The 23,443-nt window shown below is 39.1% G+C and overlaps 2 protein-coding genes across 2 annotated transcripts in view; both read left to right on the forward strand.

Moving 5' to 3' along the window:
- Positions 1–141: 141 nt before the first annotated feature.
- Positions 142–1,282, forward strand: LOC105702565 (translation machinery-associated protein 7 homolog). The gene is made up of 2 exons (XM_012430216.1): positions 142–298; positions 572–1,282. The coding sequence occupies exon 2, from the start codon at positions 573–575 to the stop codon at positions 765–767; it is 195 nt and encodes a 64-aa protein (XP_012285639.1). The 5' UTR covers positions 142–298; position 572; the 3' UTR covers positions 768–1,282.
- Positions 1,283–3,914: 2,632 nt separating this feature from the next.
- Positions 3,915–23,443, forward strand: part of LOC105702566 — a 63,012-nt gene continuing 43,483 nt past the window's right edge. The window contains exon 1 of the mRNA XM_012430218.1: positions 3,915–4,135. The gene's annotated coding sequence lies outside the window, so the exon portion shown is untranslated. The remainder of the gene's footprint in view (positions 4,136–23,443) is intronic.

A 23,443-nucleotide genomic window follows, 5' to 3' on the forward strand; every position in this document is an offset into this window, starting at 1 on the left:
ACGAATACGTGAGTCGCCAACGGCAACTGGTAGATGGCACAGCCATCGCGATTGCGCGAGCCCCTACCAGAAATTCGTTGCGCCGCCCTTGGGGGCAAAAAACGGTGAAAGCTAACGTACGAAATCAGAGGGCAGCACACGGTGCGATCGCGCGACCCTGCACGTGAGCAATCTCCCAACTCATCTCTGTTGCATATTGCCAAATTTCTTGTCTATTCTCTGGAATTGTGACTGACGGCTTGGCGATTGATTATTAACAAATTCCGTAGTCATTAAACGATATATAAAAACTAATAAGGTAAACGTTCATGTTTATTTTTAGATTGCAAGCTATTAGAATTTTTATTTATCTTACACCTCGTAGAGGTTAGATTTCAAGCGTTACACGGATGAGTTTTTGCAGTGTTAGTTTTATTGGATTACTCAAAAAATATGATGAGAGTATTTTGAATGTAATAAATAGGCATGCTTGTGTATAATTAAATTTCTATAACTTTATTTCAATATAAAAATGCGTTATGTACTTTGGTACCCCATGTGGACTGTCTATTACATGAGATATTCAATTCAGAATGTCTGGCCGAGAAGGGGGAAAGAAGAAACCACTGAAAGCACCGAAGAAGGAATCGAAAGAATTAGATGATCAGGACGTAGCATTCAAGCAGAAACAGAAGGAACAACAAAAAGCCCTTGCCGAGGCAGCGAAGAAAGCCAGTCAGAAGGGACCTCTCGTTACGGGTGGAATTAAAAAATCTGGGAAGAAGTGATAATCGTATGTGGAATCATGGACATTATCGATAAGACACGGAGTCATTTGAACGCCGTGCTTGGTTTAAAGCTGCCGATGAGTGCCCGCGCCACCCATCTTTTTATTTTATTAATTCACCTCCCTATTTTGAATGTCCCACCTTTGTAAATAAAATAATTCAGCCATAGGTCTATTCGTCGCCGTGCAATTGCTGTTAATATCGTTTAGTTATCGATAAAGTTTTATTCCTTGTGGGGATACTTTAACATACATGTCCATAATTTAGCATACTTCTAAATGACCATTGTACTCCGTGTCACCATGTATGAAACTTGTACAAGCATAAGATATCGCACAGTTTAAAAGATTTCTTACGCTCGTATGTCTCGATGCGTGTCTTATCACCTCGCGCAGTATAATTAGATCGTTCCATTTGTTTGCAGCTAACGGATCTATGTAGAAGTCATTTTATAATATCTCAACGTGCATCGTTAAAGAGTCCGAAAATGAAGATTCTCTGCAATTGGAAAAAAATTCAATTCCCTTATATTATGGCATACTTCAAAGTCGGTATTCCCACCGAACTGTATATATTTCGCCCGCAATTCTCAGCATACATTCCTAAACAACCAGTCTCATTCTTATCTCATCTAAATTTAGAAAACGGGACGAAAAATCCCTGCGAGCCAACTTCTCCAGCCTCGATGCTGTCTGCGTTACATCTGTTTCTCCTTAAAGATCCGTGCAAATCACGTTCTAAAATGAATGCATATGATGTAATTTTTCTCCTGAAACAATTCTTCGTCCTGCGTCATCTCGCATTTCTTGAGGAATCATACGCAACATTTAATGTAAATTGCAGACGTAATGCAGATGCGAGACACGAGGTTTAACGCTTTGCTCTCCTGGTGGACGTGCACGGCGTGTCGAGAGGAGAGCCTTCATTTGGAAATACTTCTTTGTTCGGCCACTTCTCGGCAATAGCGAAGTGCATAATCGGCGACGGATTGTGCAAGGTGCGATGTCCCAGATATCGTTAGGTCAGCCATTGCCGCATCGATGGGCCTTTTGTGTAAAAATCGAGGGCCGTCGGGCCCCTTAGGGGCCCCCGACGAAGGCGGCCCTGGAGGGGCTCGCGCGGGAGAGGGGGAAGCACCAGCCAATCAGAAGCCTCGAACGCGGTCCAGCTGACTGCCATATGATCGCCAGAGCCGCCAACCTCGGGAAACCAAACTACTGGTCCGTCAAAGGAAACGAGTTTTCATTTTATTATCGTCTCCTTTGTTTACCTTACCTCACACTTATAAATTTAAATCGAAGCGATTACATTATTCGTGGGAAAGATTTCGGTTATTAGATGGACGTACCCGATGGAATGAAAAGGCTGGACGTTTAGTTTTATAAAGGAGGACGTGACATTGGAATATTGATGGTTTTTATTACGATATTTGTCCGTATCGTTGGGCTTATCCTTGAGGCTTCCACGTGTTCTTAGAAAGAATCGATGTACCCAGTAAACGTGGCCCGTTTAATCGAACTTCTCTCCCAGCTCAGTTGGCAAGGTGTCAATAAATTCTCCCCGCACTTTACAAGGAAGGTTTTTTTGTTCTAAGTAGACAAAGGGGCACGGAAATATCTGGAGATTTTTTAACGCGGCCAATGCCCCGGCGATTCCAAATCCGATGTTCGTTGTTCCGCGGGATGGTCAGACTTTATTAGTTCCTTGCTATTTGCCAGGATTCTTCGAAGATTTGCCTCTATTCTTTCACCTTTGGACCGTCCAGAGAACGGAGATACGAACGATTACGAAATAATTGAAAATTTCAACTTTATTCAAGTATTCCACATTCGGGCAGAATTTAATTGAAAGATGCATGATATCGATATTTGGTATGGATAACTGGGAACTCTATAGACTCTCGGTGAAAACCCGAAAAACGCGAAATTACCGAACCCTAGTTATCACTCGCAATCAATCCGATTTCCCAGCCGGAAGGATCGATTACGAAATTTGATATTAAACAGAGTCGAAAGAATTTTCAACGTAAGCGTTAAATTAATTTATATAATAAAGCCGCGTATCGTGCGGCTTTATTATATAACCGTCCATCTTATCGGGATCGTAATTCATTCGTTTTCTATCATTTTTTACGGTTAACCACTTGGTTTACGTAATATACGTGAAAAACCCCGGAAGATGCGAAATTACCGAACCCTAGCCATGACTCGCAGTCGATCCTTTTGCGAATTTTGTATTTCCCAGCCGAAAGGGTCAGTTACAAAATTTGATATTAAACAGAGTAGAATTAAAAGAATTATATGAACGCAAGGGCCAAATTAATTATTCCTTAAAAATTGTTACGTATTTATATGTGTGCCAAAAGACGTTTATAACCCAACAGAAGTCGTATATCGTCCATCTGCGGCATTCTTCATATTGGGATTGTAATTCATTCGTTTTCTACAATTTTTAGTTGGTTTACGTAATATAAGTGAAAAACCTCGAAAAACACGAAATTACCGAACCCTAGCCATGACTCGCAGTCAATCCTATTTCCCAGCCGAAAGGGTCAATTACAAAATTTGATATTAAACAGAGTAAAATCAAAAGAATGGGATAGGGGAATGGAAATCAAAACAACGGAAGTCGTGTATCGTCCATCTGCGATATTCTTCATATTGGGACGGCAATTCATTCGTTTTCTACCATTTTTTACGGTAAACCACTTGGTTTACGTTATATACGTGAAAAAAATGGAAGGGCGGAAGATATTTATTGCTTGCGTAGAAAACCAGAGACGTATTATACGTTGTAATGTACAGGTAGAAAATTTATTATTTTACATTTAGAAGCAGAAGAGCGTAAGATATTTATTGCTCGCGTAGGAAACCAGAGACGTATTATACGTTGTAATGTACAGGTAGAAAACCACGTATATTACATGACGTATATGCTTACCTAACCCTGGGACTGCCAGTCTGTCAAAACCAGCTGATCGGCTCGCTTCGCCAGCGCGAGACCAAGGATGACACGCGCCGCGCTGCCCGGCCTCCAATTGGTCGCGAGGCGGCTCGATTGGTTTTTCGGGCCGCGGAGTTGGCAACGCCGCCGCCGCGGCCGCGGCCGCGAGCGCTGTCACCGGCTGGGTCAGTTGGCAACAGACCCTCGGCCGGGTCGGACGTGGCGGCGAGTCGCGAGGAGAGCGCTGCGCGGCTGGTAGTGCATCGGCCTAAGCGGAGCGGCGAAGGGAGAGGCCAGAGGGGGCCAGGAAGACCCCGAGGGGACCCGGACGGGCCATGGGGCCTCACGAGGTCATTTGACCCGGGGAGACGACTCCGGAGCCTCGGCGGAGGGTGCCTGACATCGGGTGGTCCCATCACGAATCGGTGAGTCCAATTTCTGCACGCACTCGCGTGGATGCGTCTACGCGAGCCTCCGGTCTCTTCGATATTAATGCCATGCAACTTTTAAGGTTATATGAAAGGGTCATACCGTATACATAATACGTGAAAATATGTGTAAGACTTTTCTCCAAACTGGGGGCACCGAATCGTTGGACATTTTAACACGTGATTATGAAGGACCTAAACAAGAACGTGGTAATCGTGAAATTTAAATTTTCAAAAAAATATATATTCTTGGTTCTAGTTAAAATGTTTGTCATGCTTTTATCCAAACTGGAGACACTGAATCATTTGAAACTTTAACACGTGATTATGAAGGACCTAAGGAAGAATGTGGTGGTCGTGAAATTTCAATTTTCAAATAAATATATATTCTTGGTAGTATGGGATACACAAAACATTTGTGTTTGAAATACGTAATTATCTTCTATCTTATCTTCTGTATATATACATACATACGTATATATACCAGAACCAATATGAGAAGAAAGATTATTTGTATTTGGTGCATAATTGATTTATGTTGTTTTGTGACCGTATTAACATAATGTAACCGAGAGTATGACAAATAGGTCTACTGACGGGCACATATTTGGCGAAGTTCTTTTGCACCTGAAGAAGGTGTTTTTGATTCGATATATGTACATATACCAAACCAATATACACACGTACATATATGTATACATATATATATGACACTTTCATATCACCGTAAATCCTGAGAACGTGTTTCCGAGTTGACGTCGAGTACGTTCGATTCGTTTATTTCGCACGAAAGCGTAACCTTCAAGATCGTCCGAGTATCGGGGGAGAAGGTTTTATTTACTCGTTAACAGGTTATGTAGGGCGGTTTATCTTTGTCATTTTTTTTTTATGCCTCGCGTAATCCCTTCAGGAGGTCCCATAGCACGTCGCATTCACGTGGCCGCATCTACGAGCGAGTGGAATTTTGTTTGAGAATTTGTTTCCTAGCTTTCTCGACGTTTGTTGCTTCCATAGAGTTTATAGACATGGAGAGGAGTAGTAGGAGTGGGGGTAGGTTGAGGAGGTTAGACAAAGAGGTCCAATTCTCACTCCGTGTTTACCGGAAGTTCTTACTGCGCAAGTGTAGGACATACTGTATCATTTTGTTGTGGCGAAAGGTACCGTATAGATACATAACCTCAAAATAGTTATACAATGTATCATCTGCAATGCCATTCAGAGTAAAAATCATAGGGTGTCTCTTCACTTGTAAGTAATAGAGTTAGTTTAATATAACATGGGGTAAGAACGTTTTATATAAAAGTTAGTTACGGCTGCGAAAAAAAAAAAAAAGATTCGAAACAAGATTCACCGAGTTAATACTGTTTAAAAATGGATAAATTTCCAATTGAAAGGGAGAAGAAAAAAAGAGGAAGAAATTTCTTTACAAATTTTACCATTCACTTTAGTGTTTAAATTTCGTGTGTCGAAAGCCTACTAATGCGCGCGCAGCTCACGTCCGGTAACACTTACAAGCAAGGTATATATAAATTTCTTTTATAATATGTTATAGTAGGCTAAAAACTAAGCGACACGTATTTTTTTTTTTATCTGCCATTAAACACTTTAAGGGGGTGAAACCACCATCTAAAGTAAGGCCTGTGAGGAGTGGCTCACCCCTTCATTTTTTTTTTAATTCATAAAATTATATTTTTCATTTCTCGTCATGAGAAAGCTTTTCCAGGTGGATTGTTTAAAAAATATTATGTTCTTGTGGGTGAAACTGCCAAATCGCTCCTTGACATGCCTTACTTTGGATGGTGGTTTCACCCCCTTATAGTGTTTAATGGCAGATAAAAAAAAATACGTGTCGCTTAGTTTTTAGTCTACTATAACACATTATAAAAGAAATCAAATCGGAGAGATACCTTCCTTGTTAGAGTGAGAAGGTCCCTTTCTCTATCTAACCTCCTCGTAACACCTAACTCTATACAGATACTATAGCAAATGGCCTCTCCATGTCTATAATTGCTAAATGCTCTATGGTTATGCTTCATTTCCTAGAGCTGGTATATGCCGTTCTAGGGTCTCGTGCGCGCGCACCTCCGAAATTGCAGATTTATTTATTTCGGGCTTCGCCGCTGCCGAATTGGCCCCTGCAGCTGCAGGCAGCACTCGCACGGATGCATCCACTTATGCCTTAGACTTTGGCCGACGTTTAATGCAGCTTCTTTACTTCCCTAGTAGCATAAAATAATTTCTAAATATTTCTTTGTAATCTTTGCTAAATATCTCAAGCGACGGATTTTTAAAGAATTCTTGTAGACTTCATTCGAAGATATTTGAAATATTTCTTGAATATCTGAATGACGTATTTAGTTACAATAATTTACCATATAGAGAAATATTTTTAACATATTAACATAATAAAAATACATTCTTTACTTCACGACTATCATCGGATACTTCATTTGGCATGAAAAAACACGAGAAATTTTTCTAATATTTTCGTTCCGCTATTTCATTATGGGAGCAAAACGTGTGATTTTGATTTCAAATATTTTTAAAACGTTTATAATGTATTCGGAAAATAATATTTAAATAATTTTTGTATTAAAGTAAAACGAAATGTTTTGTGTATCTGATAGAAAAGTATTATGAAAACAAATGGAGCTAATATTATATAAATATTATAGAGATAATATTCTAAAGTAAACGATTTGCAAATATTTCAAATGTACGATATTCGTTAAATATATATAAAATATAGGACAAGTATTTTGTGCTACTAGGGTTGGATCACATTGGACACGCGGTGTCACTCCGGAATTCTAACGATAATGGGCTTCTCTTTATAAATCTGGGAAATACTTATTCAGGAATTAAGATGATATGAAAGGCGCTAAGAAATTTAATCCAAGTCGATATATTAAAATCTTTACCCGTTTTTGGTGGGAACGTCATTTTGAATACTAAAGTGGGAACATAAACCGCCGCGGCCCGTTATCGACCGTTATATCTATCTTGCCGTCTTTTACAGTCTACCTTGAGAATTATACGAACTGAAGTGTTCCATATGTCATTTCCGTAGAGTAATGATGAAGAGACGTAAAACTCGAGATCCCGGGAATTCGTTATTCTGACGACTGTTTAGGACCAACGTCGCCATCTGTGGCGCTTAGTTGCAACTAAGTTTTTGCTCTGGAAACACGTGTTAGCTACGGGACAAGCCAGCAGTATCTTGCAATCGTTGGTGAAAGTATTTCCCATATTTTCCCACCTGACTCTCTAATATTCCATTTCTACGGTATTTTAAATTGTTCGAGCCAGGTCCTGAAACTCTTAATTTTCGATTCCAAGGTTCTAGTACATGATAAATAAATACATTTCTGATGAATAATGAAATTTCAGCAGTTTAGAGACCTACTTTAGGGCCTCCATATGCTCGTGGTAAAATTTTTAACTAATCGGTTCCCCCAATTCGGAGAATACTTTCCCCAACGGTTTGACTTTATATATATGCTGACTCTTTCATATCACCTTAAATAAGTTTAAGTTACCACGAGTCGGAAATTTTCCCTTTCTTTCTATCGCTCTTCTTCCTGTACGAAGGCCGATATAATATGATTGCCGATTATTCGAGAGGTGTGCGGTAACGACTTATCGGTTCCCCAGGGAAAAAAAAAAAACAGAATTTCTGAATCGATGTTGTCGGCTAGAGGACAATATTTATAATTTATTCCCGTAAAGGGCAATTCTCGCTCCCTCTCTTCGGTATATAGAGGCTTTGTTTGGAAGATCGTTCCTCGTTCCTGCAGCAATTTACCGACTTCGAAAGGGCTGTGTGATAGTGGAATCCAGTTCGATGCAGAAAATAAAATTAACAGGCATATTGGAATGTTTCTGTGATGTGGACGTTCGCGACATGTTGATTAGGTTATTTAACAAAAACCAGAGCTGTTAAAGAAGAAAAGAAAAATAGAGAAATTCCGAAAATGACAATTATAACGTTTTCGAGGTTCTGGGAGGCTCTGAATTTTCCTAACGTCAGAGAACCAGTTAGAGTCGAACTAATCAAATTTCCACGATTTCGGAATTTGTTCATCTTTTTAAACTGCTCTGGTTTTTGTAAAAAAAAAAATACTAGAGAAATTCCGAAAATGACCATTTTAACGTTTTCGAGGTTCTGGGAGGCTCCGAATTTTCCTAACGGCAGAGAACCCATTAGAGTCGAACTATTCAAATTTCCACGATTTTGGAATTTGTTTAACTTTTTGAACTGCTCTGGTTTTTGTAGAATAAAAAAAATGTCACGAACAAAACTCAACATGACAAACGTCTTTTTGAACAGCTCTGGCTTTCGTTAAGAAAAATGCTACGAGCAAAACTCAATATAACACGAAGGTCTACATCACACACTGGGAAAAATGTACAACTGGAGAGGAATAAATTTTAGTCGTGTATGAACCTAGTAGACTTTTACTTATTTCTACATATTTCGTTTAGTTGAAATTGTTTCACTTTTGATTCCCCTAAAGAAATAATTATTTCAACCATTGAAAATTTCACTTGTCAACTATCCGATTTTTGAATGGGCACATTTATTCGATTTCGAGTACCGCATTTTTCTCAGTGCAGAAACTTTGCGCGCGCAGCTCACTTGCGGTAACACTTACAAGGAAGGTATGTCTCAGGTCGATCTCTCCGATTTGATTTCTTTTATAATATGTTATAGTAGACCAAAAACTAAGCGACACGTATCTTTTTTTATCTGCCATTAAACACTCTAAAGGGGTGAAACCACCATCCAAAGTAAGGCCTGTGAGGGGTGGCTCACCCCATAATTTTTTTCCTTTTTTAATTGAGATAATTATATTTTTCATTTCTTGTTATGAGAAAGCTTTTCGAGGTGGATTGATTAAAAAATATTACGTTTTTGCGAGTGAAACTGTCAAATCGCCCCTTGACATGCCTTACTTTGGATGGTGGTTTAACCCCCTTAAAGTTTTTAATGGCAGATAAAAAAAAAATACGTGTCGCTTAGTTTTTAGTCTACTATAACATATTATTATTTTAACCATTGAAAATTTCACTTGAGTCAACTATCCGATTTTTGAATGGGCACATTTATTCGATTTCAAGTGTCGCATTTTTCTCACTGCAGAAACTTTCCAATAAGCATTGTTAATTTTGTTTGTGCCTCGAACTGGATTCCAGGCTCACAGAGCCCTCCGGAAGTCATAATAGCGACAAGACTCCGATATTTTCTGGAGCTTTGTTTGTTGCTGGCGCGACGATGTTTACATGTGATCCCCGGAGAGGAGAACTTTCGTTGGACGGATACTCGGTAATTGCGTTCCTCGGTTTATTGCCCCCTCGAGGAAATTTCCCAAATTTTTCTTCGATAGATATACCCGGTGCAGCGATAACGTTCCAAAGTTATTTCGAGGAGGGCGATTCCGTTATCGTGGACGTTTATTTGTTTGGGCGATTATTCGACATGCATAGCGCCAGGGGAACGTTTCGTCAAAATGGACGAAAAAAAATATTGCTCTTTCTTTTCTTTTTTTTCCACTGAAAGGTTGTACGGTGAAAAAATTTCAGATAAAATGACGTATTTTAACATTGTCCCGCCGTAAGACATTTAATTTGACCTTGTCCTTAAAGATTCTTGCGGTATTCTATTTTAATTACATACACTCGCTATAGCGATATATAGTATATCTACAATGGTTCACGGTGGATTATTTAAATCTTTTTTTTTTCTACATATAAAATCATACGCAAAAAGGACGGTTTTACTGAAACATTTTATTTAAGCGTGCGGTAAAAATAGCGAAAATTGGGCTTTGTTTATTGCGTTAAAGATTGATAACGCGATTACCGTTGACGTATGTTTTGTGAACATTTTTTTCATTTTATTTCAAACTATCCGGTCACGAGTTGTAATTACTTTGTCTTAATGATTATTCAGCCATTGTGTGGCTATTTCATGAACTTGGAAAATCGTTCCTTCACTTGTTATCTTCCTCTAAAATTTATCGATAGCGCGATTACAGTTCATTTCCGAAGATAGCGACTCCGTTGTTTTATTTCATGTTTATTTATATCAAGTTTTATTATTCATCAGTTGTGTCACACGTTTACGATTAATTTTTGATTCGTTGCTATTCAACAATACTCTTGAATTTTTTCGGACGGCTATTATTGATTGTGCGATAAGGATCATTATTTATTTCAAAGAGAGTGGTTTCGTTGTTAACCCTTTGTTTCGACGATTATCCAGCTATTGTATAGCGATTTCATGACCCTGGAAAATTCTCCTATTTGTTAAGCATCTCGTTGAAATTTCCGAATTGTGTGGGGGGGGGATTATCGACTACGCGACAATGATTATAATTTATTTCCGAAGACAGCAATATCGTAGTTAAGCCTTCGTTTAAGAAAAATCGTTTCTTCATTTGTTACCCCTCCTAAAAATGTCGGTATTATTACAGCTATTATTAGTAAAGACGTAATATAGTAATGTTTATCCCTAGTTGAAATTTTAATAAGTCTTCAGCTGGTCATGAGAAGGTCCGTTTAGTGAACAATGAGGGTAATCCAGACCTTTGATAGACCGATGCTACGAATCAAAATATTAAGGTGATATGAAAGGGTCATTCTATATATATGAAACTTCAAAACATTTATAAAACTTTTCTCCAAACTTAGTGCACCAAATCATTTGAAAGTTCAGCACGTGATTATGTAGGTCCTAACGAAGAACGTGGTGTTTATGAAATTTCATTTTTTAGATTATTCTTGGTGTTCGGATATATATATGGGACACTATTTTCCGGTGATTCGACAGTAATTGAAATTGAAAAATTAAGGTGATATGAAAGGTTCATTCTATATGTATAAAACGTCAAAATATCCATATAAAATATATAAAACTTTTCTCCAAACATACTGCACCGAATGATTTGAAACTTCAGCACGTGATTATGGACGTGATTATAGGTCCTAAAGAAGAACGTGGTGTTCATGAAATTTTATTTTTTAACAAAAATATATATTCTTGGTATTCGGATATATATATGGGACACTATTTTCCGGTGATTCGACAGTAATTGAAATTGAAAAATTAAGGTGATATGAAAGGTTCATTCTATATATATTAAATGTCAATATAATTATAAAACTTTTCTCCAAATTAGATGCACCGATTCGTTGAACACTTCAGCGNATATAAAATATATAAAACTTTTCTCCAAACATACTGCACCGAATGATTTGAAACTTCAGCACGTGATTATGGAGGTCCTAAAGAAGAACGTGGTGTTCATGAAATTTCATTTTTTAACAAAAATATATATTCTTGGTATTCGGATATATATATATATTTACCAGTGATTCGACAATAATTGAAGGATTCAAAGATTAGTCTGCAACTGTGCAGCAATTTCACGGCCTCGGGAAATTGTTTCTCAATTTGTTACTTACCTCTCGTTGGAATTGGTAATTTCTGCAACGGTGATTATTGATGGCATCGATTTGATAATGTTTATAATTTCTTTTCGAACAGAGCGGTACCGCGGAAGCCTTCGTTTGGAGAATTTGTTTGGAACGATTGTGCAGCGATTTTGCAACTCGAGGAGTCACTCTCCTCGATTCGTCGCTTCTTGTGGAAACTTCCGAATATTCGGAGAGTTGTTTGTTGGTGGCGTTGTAATGTTTACAACACACTTATGAGGAGGGCGACTTCGTTGTCGAGGTTTCATTTCGACGATTAATTTGGCAATCTCGTAACATTCTTGTTGCAATCTCGAGGATTCGCTCGAAACGTTGAAATTTCTTGAGAACAAATTTTTTGGTCGAAGCAATAATATTTTTTGTTGGTTCAACTATTTCATATGGTTATTGTGTGGACAGCTGAATATTTGGCTGCCACGATAAAATCCTTTAATTAATAACTTTTACTTGATCACATAAAGGTGCTGCGGTAGATCACGCGAAATTAATAATAATTAGTAATTTGGTACATTTAAATAAGATGTTTGGCTTAACTGGAAATGGTTTATAGAATTAACGAAACGATTTAACCAACGCACTTGCGTTGGTTAAAGAGAACGAGTTTGTCAAAGTGAATTAAAATTCAATTTATTCGACCGAGAAATTTTCTGAAATTCACCAAATATGGCCAATCAAGCGATTTTGTTGAACAAACCAAATGTTTATTTCTGCGGGCAGCAGTGGAAATGTGTACATGGTGTACAGTATATACGTGTTAGTATGTGTATGTCGCGCAATAGCAATGATAATTCATCTTCAATGAGGGTAATTTTGTTATTAATATTCTATTTGTCGATGGCAGTGATTTCGTGGCTTAAGAAAAATCATTCGTTGAGCTATTTTTCATTGAAAATTCCCAGACCACTGATGTGACGTTTGTTACATGAAAACGTTAACAATTCTTCCCCGAAGAATTACATTTACACAATTAACTCTTCATTTGGACAAGTGTAATCAAAGATTACGCAACGAATTTCATTATCTGAGAAAATCGTTCCTCGTCTCATTATTGTTAGCTTAATAATTACTCCTTATTAAATACTCGTTAATTTATGGTGCATCGTTTATTAGATACCGTTTACCAATACCTCCTTAAAGTGGGCAATTTTGTTATTAATTCCTTCATTTCGACAATTACGTAAGGGTTATGCAACGATTGTATAATCTCGTAAAGCCGTTCCTCGTTTTGTCGCGTTCCATGAAACATATTTCCGATTTTCTGAAGCATCGTTTGTTAGGCATATAACGTGTACAATTCCTCCTTAAACAGGGATATCCCGTGATTAATTGTTCATTTGGACAATTACCCGGGAATCGTGGAAGGATTCCGTGACCTAGGACAACCGTTCCTTGTCTCGCACAAAATTCCGTAATTATTTTGGCATTGTTTGACGGATACAAGGGAACGTGCTTGTACGGCCTTCCCTTAAAAGGGGCAATTTCGATAGTTATTTATTCGGATAATTATTCCTAGGTCATGGAACGATTTCGCTACCTCAGAAAATTCTTTCTCCCCGAGTCGAAATTTCGATCTTACTTAAAATCTACTATTGTAGGCCTTAAGAGGATATGAAAGGCGCTAAGAAATTTAATCGACGTCGATAAAGTGAAATTCATGTATACCCTTTTTGGTGGTAATGCAGCTTTGAATACGCAAGTGGTAACATAAGCTGGCCCGTCCAATTACCGACATTTATATTTATGTCGAAGTCTTTTACAGGCTATGTTGAGAATTATATGGACTGAAGGGTTCCTTTCTTTATAAAACTTTTCTCCAAACTGGATGTACCGAATCGGTGGACACATCAGTTTGTGATTATGGAGACCCCAAGGAAGAATGTACTGCTCATGAAATTTCATTTTGTATGAGAAATTTGTTTATTCAACCCAGTACAGAATCAAGAGTACTTTTTCTTTTCTCGTTTAATGAAATTTCATAAGCATCAGGTTCTTCCTTGGGACCTCCATAATCACGTGTTAAAGATTCAAATGATACGGTTTCCCCAGTTTGGATAAAAGTTTTACAAACATTTTCACCTAGAACCAAGAATATATATATTTTTTTTGAAAATTGAAATTTCACGAGCACCGCGTTTTTCCTTAGGTCCTCCATAATCACATGTTAAAGTTTCCAGTGATTCGGTATCCCCAGTTTGGATAAAAGTTTTACATTTTCACTTTCAGAACGAATAAAGTGCAAAGTTGTACTTTACGAGGGATTTATTTATGACAATTTTTTTAGGTTTTCCATAAAAACCATTCTTTTCGATTTTAACAAGGCTGGGCAGGTAGTGTGGGTCACTTTGTACAAGTATAATACAAAAGTCGGCATTTTCTTAAAGGATCTGACAGTTGTCACGTGGTACGCCGACCACGTGGTCTAGACTCAACAGTCGCGTGACGTCCGAAGGAAGTCCAGGAAAGGAAAATAAAGGAGAAAAGTGGAAAGTTTCGCATTCGGGATTGCCGATACACTTGCCCCGACAAGTCGACACCGTCGCTATGTATTCAAACGAGTCTACTTAAATCCTGCACATGTGCAAGTGCATGTGCCCGGTTTACCGGACGTGCATACATACACTCGCGGGCATTATGGGGCACATATACTCCAAACGTGGATATAGAGTTCCAGTCTCTCTTGTAAATGATTTCGCCATTGCCGTGTCACGCCGTGCACGTGCACGAGTGAACACGTGACCATGTAAAAAATGGAAAGATCAAGAACAATAGGATACTTTTTCCTGTTAAAGAGACTGCAAGAATGATATGACTTTAGACATTTAGGGGTTTAATGATTTTAGGAATTTTATGGGTTTTATGGATTTAATAGATTTGAAAAATTTTACAAGTACCGTGGGCATTTAGGTTTTATGAGTTTTAAGTAACTTAATGGGTCTCGTGCCCATGTCAAAGTTTTGCACGTCTAATGACAACATATTTCGCTTAGCATATGAAAGATCATGATTTCAGCTAGGTAATTACGAGTATTTTTTTAAAACCGAAATTGAGTCAGTCACTTTGCGTTATCGTTAATAATACATGTTAGTCCCTAATTTACACAGTGTTTATTTTTAGATGTAATTGTTTTTAACAGTTATATCTTAGTAGGGTACCTAATGCATTTTGCAGATTTTCCGGACGCTAGGAATTTTCCTGAATTTTTTAGACTCATCTACACCTTACAAATATGAACAAATTAACGTTGGGAATTGCGATGACTGTTCGAGCGATGTTAGCGCACTCATTGTTGACATGCACAATTGTTTTATTCGACTCATTCGGTGAGTCTTATGCCCATGACTAACATCGATGACGTATTCCGGTGAATCACCGTAATTTCATCGGCATGGCCGAATAACATAACAAGTAACTAGAGATTATTTCAACTCGTGCATGGTGTAGAGGTAATTGAACTCCCGACAATGCAGAAGCCAGGCGATAATAATTCTTCGAGGGGAAGAGGAATTGATCGCGTTTATAGGCTGATTCATTTTATAATAATTTCCTCGATTTTTCTTTTACTCCCTTTTACTCATTAACTTTTTCGATGTTTTTTCTGCACTCATTTTTACCTACACGTGGATGACAATTGCGCTCAAGCGTAAATGTCGGTACAATTGATCCGGAAACGTCATTTTTTTTTTGTATTGCTATCCACCATTAGTATCCACCAGTACCTACCGTTTTCAAAATTTGTTATATTTCTTTTGCATCCATTCTTACGTTTGCACAGATGACAATTGCACTCGAGCACAGGTGCGGATCAACTCTTTTCACGGCGTAATGATTGATAACACTATTCACTCTTTTTATTTCGCCGATATTTTTTTCTGCGATCAATTATTACCTTTATACAGGTGACAACTGCACTTGAACGCAGCTGTCTCTAAAATCGTGTCCGAAACATTTGTCAAATTTGTTTGTCTAAAGAAAAAACGTTTAATATCAAGTCCTGATCTACACNTAAGAAAAATGTTATAAAATTATAATACTTTTCGTTTAACAGTGTACACCTTCTACACCTCGCCATTCAATACAACAATATTTCCGTTTCTTTTTCCCGTTCCTTTCTATTTCTCCCGTTCCGTTTTATCTCTCGCGTTCCCTTTTATCTCTCGTGTTGCCTTTTATCTCTCAGCAGGTGACAATAGCTCGGCCTATTATCTCTGCACACGCTACGGTGATTGGGTATTTCTCCAAGTCTTGGGGTATCGTTCTTGCTCGAGCTGTCCGCCAGCCTTCGGGCTCCTGCGGCTTCCATTACCGGCGGCATACAATTGTGCAATTGCATAATTGCATCCGCGCGCGCCAACGGCCAGGAGGGATGGTCTTGGTTACCTGCAGGTTTCGGTCAAGGGGGAGGGCCTGCTTATGCGCCTCGGGTAACGAAATATTCTGCGGCGCGTGCGTAAGATCGCAAGACACGCGAGAACCTCGAGAGATAATACGCCAAAGCGGAATGATACGCGATCGCATTACCTACTTAACGTTTCCTGGTTCGCAGATTATATGTCGCCGTTAAGGCGAAGTGAAACACGTCGAGGAACTTGATCGACGTCCATAGAGAAGATTTTTATAAATACCTATGTTGCCGACGTCCGTTTTTATATTGACAGTTGTGTCGAATTATATTGGGTATTGTACCAAATGGCATACTCCACCTGTCGTTTTCGTACAATAATTATAAAGAAATCGAAGTCAAACTCCAGAAATCCTCTGGATTCATGCTTTCTGGGGCCCTAATTGACTGCGGAGGGACCCCCTGCGCCATCTGTGATTTCCAGGTCAATTAAATTTTCACTCCGAGACCTTATATTCTCATCTTTTTGGCATAGAAGCGCATAAAGACACTTTTTTTTACCTTTATCCCGCTCAAATGGGAATTTATCGATTACCAGAGTGTTCTAAATTGTCGTAACATTGTCCTGACCCTTTCGATTCTCATATCAGAGCAGAAATTGTATATCAAAAATCCAAAATTTGAATGTATCAGGACAATTCTTGAATGATCATTAGTCACGTATCAAAGTTTCGGACAGTTTGATCCAATACCCTTAAAAAAAAGTGTTGTATTCGAAGTGTTGTATTCTGAGAGGCTCTGAATTTTCCCAACGTCAGAAAACCCACTACAGTCGAAAGATCCAAATTTTCAGGATTTCGGAATTTGTTTATCTTTTTGAACTGCTCTGGTTTCTGTAAAAAAAAAAAAAAAAAATACCATAAACAAAACTCAACGTGACACACACGTCTACATCAACGTTCCGATAAGCCTGTTAATTTTGTTTGTGCCTCAAACTGAATTCCAGATTCATACGTCCAATGTAATCAGGGGTCTTGCTATCCACGTGGGCCTTATTACCAAAAATTGTTGTACCTTACATATCGCGTAGGAAGAGATTACGTTAAAAAATGGGCGAAGGAGGTTAGGTACGTGTAGCTTACGTACGCGGGAAAGTTTTCCCTTCGGTCTCGGGACTTTTCCTTTCGACGGCGGTTTCCGAGTAGGTTCGGTCGGTTTCGTAACTGCACCGATCGTTTGACGCTTACGTGACCGTAGGCCAGCCTTAATGCTAGCGCTCTGCCCTTACGTAACCGATGATACTAGATAGGCCACGTGGTATTATCTCGCGAGCGCCGATGCACTCCCGAGGGATAACGAATTTGCGAATGTAGCACATAATTAGCACATAAAGAGCACAAAATGTTAAGACAAAGAAATTTGAATTTTGTAAAGGTGGGGGGGGGGGGGGGGGCCAGTTTTATGCACCTTAACACTAGGTTTACGGGCGTTTTTTATATACCTGTTTCTACGAGCACCCGTCAAATTGACGGGCAAACGAAAACACGCATTTTCTTTAAAAAATCGATTTATTCAAATTAAGTCTGAATTAAACAACACTAGGCTTTACGTTTAAATAAATGATTAATAAGTAAAAAGTCCTTTTTTAAAAATTATCACGGAAATGATTGGAATGCTCGTCCTCTCATCCTCGGAGTCAGAAGTAGAAAGAATGCGCATCCTTTTCTTGCTACGACACCCTTTCAAGAAGTTTTCCTCTTCACTATCCGAAGATCCTTCTATTTCTCCACTTTCAATTCAAACTTTCACTCTCATCTTCGCCTTAAACTCACTGCAACGAAGCAAATATGTATGGATTGTTTATGAAATTAGCTAGTACGTCAATTTGACGGGTTTCGTAGAGATAGGTGTACTACGTACAGATTTTAATAATTAGAAGGCTTAGGAAAAAATAATTGTGTGTACAAACTCCTTGGATGAAATGATTAATTTACGATACAAAAATGGTTAAAGTTAATGCTATGGTTTTTTCGGTATTTCTTTTCGAAGTTTGAATTTTGTCAAATTGACGGGTCCCGTAAACCTAGTGTTAAAGGTGGCGGTGCCAGTTTTATGCACCTGGCTGAACGCGATGCTCCACGGTATGGGGTCTGTTCGTCTTGCCTACACTTTCTACACTTTTAGGAAAAGTGTAAACTTTGGTGTTCGCTTTGACGGAAGTGACGCAGACATCGCTGTTCGTTTTGCCAGGGCATCTACCCCGAGGTACACTTCCTCTACACATTCTATCCACGATTGTTCGTTTTGCTTACATTTTCTACACTTTTCGTAAAAGTGTAGAAAGTAATAAGCTAAACGAACAAACTAATAGTGTGGACCGTGAATTCGGTGGGCAATTTGAAAATTGAAAAGACCAACAAACAAGAAAATACAAAGCTAGTCCGAAGATCTCAAGTTAATATAAATAGAAACAATGCTTAATACATTTTCTCCGTGTATAGGTCGATTTAGTGTTTGAATTTTGTACGTAATCTTTGAAAAACAGTACAATCACTATTTCTTAGAAATTATGTAGTGATTTGCAATTTATTTATTTAGAATTAATATGTATTACCGCATCATATATTATTGGTGTTCGTTTTGACGGAAGTGACGCAGACGTCGCTGTTCGTTTTGCTTACACTTTCAACACTTTTTCGAAAAGTGTAGAAAGTGTAAGCTAAACGAACAAACTAATAGCGTGGACCGTGAATTCGGCGGCAAATTTGAAACTTGAAAAGACCAACAAACAAGAAAATACAAAGCTTGTCCGAAGATCTCAAGTTAATATAAATAGAAACAATGCTTAATACATTTTCTCCGTGTATAGGTCGATTTAGCGTTTCAATTTTGTACGTAATCTTTGAAAAACAGTACAATCACTATTTCTTAGAAATTATGTAGTGATTTGCAATTTATTTATTTAGAATTAATATGTATTACTGCATCATATATTATCCCTATCGTCATCATTTGCTAGAAGATGTAATGGGGGATGCTTTAAATCTTCATTTTCATCATCATCCGATTTGAATAGCTCCAAAATCGCATACTGTCCCGCTAAAACGACCATCTTGTACTTTCTTGAGCTTTATGGCCTTCGGGACCTCGACAAAAGTGCATCTACCCTTCTGCACCTTTCAAGAAAAGGGTAATACCCTCGTTACCCTCGAGGGTAGAACGTGCAGAGAACGCGAAGAAATATATGGTGTATGTGGAGGAACGAAGGGAAGTGCCAAAAGTATGCGATTCGCGGAAACGAGGGAGAAGAAGCTGGAAGGGAGGAATTGGGCGAAGAGAGTACCCGCGGAAAATTAATTCCACTTATCTAATGAGCAAGTTATTGCTTCAGCAAACAGGGTGGCCCAGATTTCATTTCTAGAGAGCCCAGCGAATCGGGTTCTATCGGAAAAGAAAAAGCGAGAGAAACCGAGTGTTTCCAGATTTTATTCAAGATTTTTTAAGGTTAAGTGAAACGCCCCCTGAAATCAGTCGATTCGAGTAAGACACTTTTTTTGTTTTTAAGGGTATTGGATAGAACTGTCCGAAACTTTGACACATGACTCGTGAGCACCTAGGAATTGTCCTGAGACTTTCAAAATTTGAATTCTTTAAAACAATTTTTTAACTTAACCCAGACCAGAACCAAAATGGCGTCGAGTTCTCATATTTCGATCGATATCCAATTATTGAAGGCTTCTATATGAGATACGAAAGGGTCAGGACAATTGTACGACAATTTAGAACACTCTGGTAATCGAGAAACTCGCGTTTGAACGGGATAAAGGGAAAAAATGTGTCTTACGCGCTGGTATGCCGAAACGATGGTAATATGAGGTCTTGGAGTGAAAATTTAGTTGGCATGAAAATCATAGATGGCGCAGGGGGTCCTTCTGCGGTCAATTAGGGCCTCTCGGAAACCATGAATTCGATTTCTCTATAATTATTGTACGTAAACGACAGGTGGAGTATGCCATTTAGTACACTACCCAATATAATTCGACACAGCTGTCAATATATAAACAAACATCGGCAACGTAGGTATTTAGAAAAATCTTTATCGACGTTGATCAAGTTCCTCGACGTGTTTCACTTCACCTCAAGCCGCAGAAAAGTCGAAGAGCTTCGAAAGACCCATTTTTCTCCGTCTCCTTTCTGTAAATCCCCATTTCTAAGGAATTTTTCTCGCGCTATCATTCCCTCGACTTTCCGTACGCGCGATTAGTCGTTTCGCGAGTGCAACATGCAGCAGGTGCACTCGCGCTTGCAGGTTCTATTTATAAGGTTTCGAGATTTCGCCATTTTCCGGGTTTCTGCCTCTAGTTGGTTCCAGAGGCGAGGGAGGCTCAAAATGCAATTAGAATAGGTAAAAACGTCTCGCGTTACTTTCTCCTAATCGCTCGCATTACATATCTGGTATATGGTCTGGTATATATATATATATATATAACCCCCGATACGATATATATATAGAATAACCCGTTTATATCACCTTAACGATGACTTCCAACTAAGACTATCGGGTTGGTGCATAAGTTCGTGCGTTTCTTTGTAACTACTTTTCCTATTTAAAAAAAAACGCACGAACGTATGCACCAACCCAATAGTTTTAGTTAGAAGTAATCGTTAAGGTGATATAAAAAAGGTAGTTGATGTCGAAAGGGACTTCCCGAGGATGTTTCTTCGCACGTAATCCGATCCCCGGGGGTAATCTTCGCATTTTTCGGATTTTATTGGGCTGGGGCATAAGTTTGTACGTTTCTTTGTAATTACTTTTCCTAGTTTAAAAAAAAAAACGCACGAACGTATGCACCAACCCAATAAGACCCGATAGATGCGAAGACTATTCCCGGGGTCCGGCTTACGCGCGAAGGAAAACATCCTCGGGAAGCCGCTTCCAACATCGCCGACCTTCCTCGGAAACCCGATTATTATGTAACCGCGTGAAATGCGCAAATCGGAGGAGAGTCGATGTCGAAAATAATGCCGCTGCAACGAGGAGCGAAGAGAGGGAGCGGCCGCATCAGGTGGGTCCGCCCGTTGTTGGTCGTATCCAGTAGCGGGAGAGAGAAAGAGAGGGAAAGAGAGGGAAAGAGATAGGGGGAAAAAAAAAAGAGGCGAAACGGCGCCGTTTCGAGCGCTTACACGTGCAATCGCTCAGGCCTCGGTGCACCTCTGCGCGGTGCACCGGTGCGCGGGAAATTGCAGCGGTATCGCGGCGTTGCATAATATACAGGTAACCTAGATCTGCAACCACTTCCCACCCACTGTCCTCATTACCCCTTTGAGCCTCTCCCTCTCTCTCTTTCTCTCTGCCCCCCTGCCTTCTTTCTTCTCGCCCCCTTTCCGTTAGATCTTTGTCCGAAGTCGAGATGCCTTCTCGCGAGCTGCACCCGAGTGCATCGTGCACGTCGTTGCTGCCACAAGTGCTGCTCCCCTTTGTCGCCCCTTTCCCCCTGATCTCTGCTCCCGTGTTTCGGATTTGTGTCCCTCGTTCTACTTTTCGATGTATCGAGTCGACCCGAGTAAGCAGTTTCCCTGACACGTTTCGATTAAACGAGGCATCGGATCGCTCGGATCTTAACCCTTTCATTACCCTGGACGAGATATCTCGCGACCCGATGCTGACCGATTAACGCTTTTGACGAGATATCTCGCGACCCGATACTGGCCGATCAACGCTTTTGACGAGATATCTCGCGGCCCGATACTGGCCGATTAACGCTTTTGACGAGATATCTCGCGACACGATACTGGCCGATCAACGCTTTCGACGAGATATCTCGCGACCCGATACTGGCCGATCAACGCTTTTGACGAGATATCTCGCCACCCGGTAGTAGCCGATCAACGCTTTTGACGAGATATCTCGCGATCCGGTAGTAGCTGTACTTATTTCTTCCTTTTAGCTGTACGAATAGAATTAGTTATAAAATATATTCATCTAGCATGTCAAAATATTGGTGCTAGAAAGCTAGATTATCGTCAAAAGCGTTAATCCGCTACTACCGGATCGCGAGATATCTCGTCAAAAGCGTTGACCGGCCAGTATCGGGTCGCGAGATATCTCGTCAAAAGCGTTAATCGGCCAGTATTGAGTTGCGAGATATCTCGTCCAAGGTAACGAAAGGGTTAATCACATTCGCATCGGGGAAACTACCCTAGTAGTATTGAATAATTTCTAAATATTTCTTTGTAATCTTTGCTAAATATCTCAAGCGACGGATTTTTTTAAGATCTCTTGTAGATTTCATTCGAAGATATCTGAGATATTTGTTGAACATCTCAATGACATATTTAGTTTCAATAATTTATAAACATGGGGAAATATTTTTTAACTTATTAACATGATAAAAATACATCTTTTACTTCACGAGTATTATCGGACAGTTCATTTGGTATCAAAAAACACGAGAAATTTTTCTAATACTTTCGTTCCGCTATTTTATTATGGAAGGAAAACGTGTGATTTTGATTTTAAATATTTTTAAAACGTTTATAATGTATTCGGAAGANTATTGTATTCTCCAAACTGGGGGCACCGAATTATCTGAAATTTTAACACGCTATTATGGAGGCCCTGAGGAATAACGCGCTGCTCGTGAATTTTCTTTTTTCGACAAAAGAAATGTACTTATCTCGGACAAAAACCAGAAAAGGCTTTTTTTTTCGAAAAATGAAATTTCAAGGGCTGCGCCGTTCTTCCTTAAAGCCTCCATAATCATGTGTTAATGTTTTAGATAATTTGGTGCACCCAGTTTGGAGATAAGTTTTATAAATATTTTCACTTTTTGGTATGTATGTATCACAGTTTCATATCACCTTAAGCTGATATGAAAGAACCAGCTTATATGTGTCTGAGAAGTCAAACCGTTGGGGAAAGTATTCGCCGAATTGGGGGGACCAATTCGTTTCGAATTTCACCACGGGAATGTGGAGGCCCTAAAGTAGGTCCTGAAACTCATGAAATTTCATTTTTCGTCGAGAAATTTATTTATTTATCATGGACTAGAACCACCTGACGTGGTCCGGGTACGTTTTTGATGTTTTGCGCTTCTTGGAGGTTTAGAATTGAAAATGAAGAGTTTCAAAATCTAGCTCGAACAATTTAGAATACCGTAGAAATGGACTATTACAGAGTCAGATGGGAAAATATGGTAAATAGTTTCACCAACGATTGCAAGAGAATCCTGGCTTGTCCTGGAGCTAACGCGTGTTTTTCGAGCAAAAATTTAGTTACAGATAAACGTCACAGATGGCGACGTTGGTCCTAAACAGTCGTTAGAATAATGAATTCATGAGGAAGCATTTTTCTCAACAGAGGAAGAGAAGAAAGTGGTACAAGCAATTGTCGCAAAAAGGACTCTTTCCTTATTGTCGTCTATTTATATTACATCTTCGAAGATGTTGTATTCTCGAACGTTGCAACA

The sequence above is a fragment of the Orussus abietinus genome, unplaced genomic scaffold, assembly GCF_000612105.2.
Source record: "Orussus abietinus isolate OABI.00-Male unplaced genomic scaffold, Oabi_2.0 scaffold386, whole genome shotgun sequence".
NCBI lineage: Eukaryota > Metazoa > Arthropoda > Insecta > Hymenoptera > Orussidae > Orussus > Orussus abietinus.

Excerpts from the sequence above, each read along its gene's own strand:
- LOC105702565 (XM_012430216.1), top strand. The coding sequence starts at position 573 with ATGTCTGGCCGAGAAGGGGGAAAGAAGAAACCACTGAAAGCACCGAAG.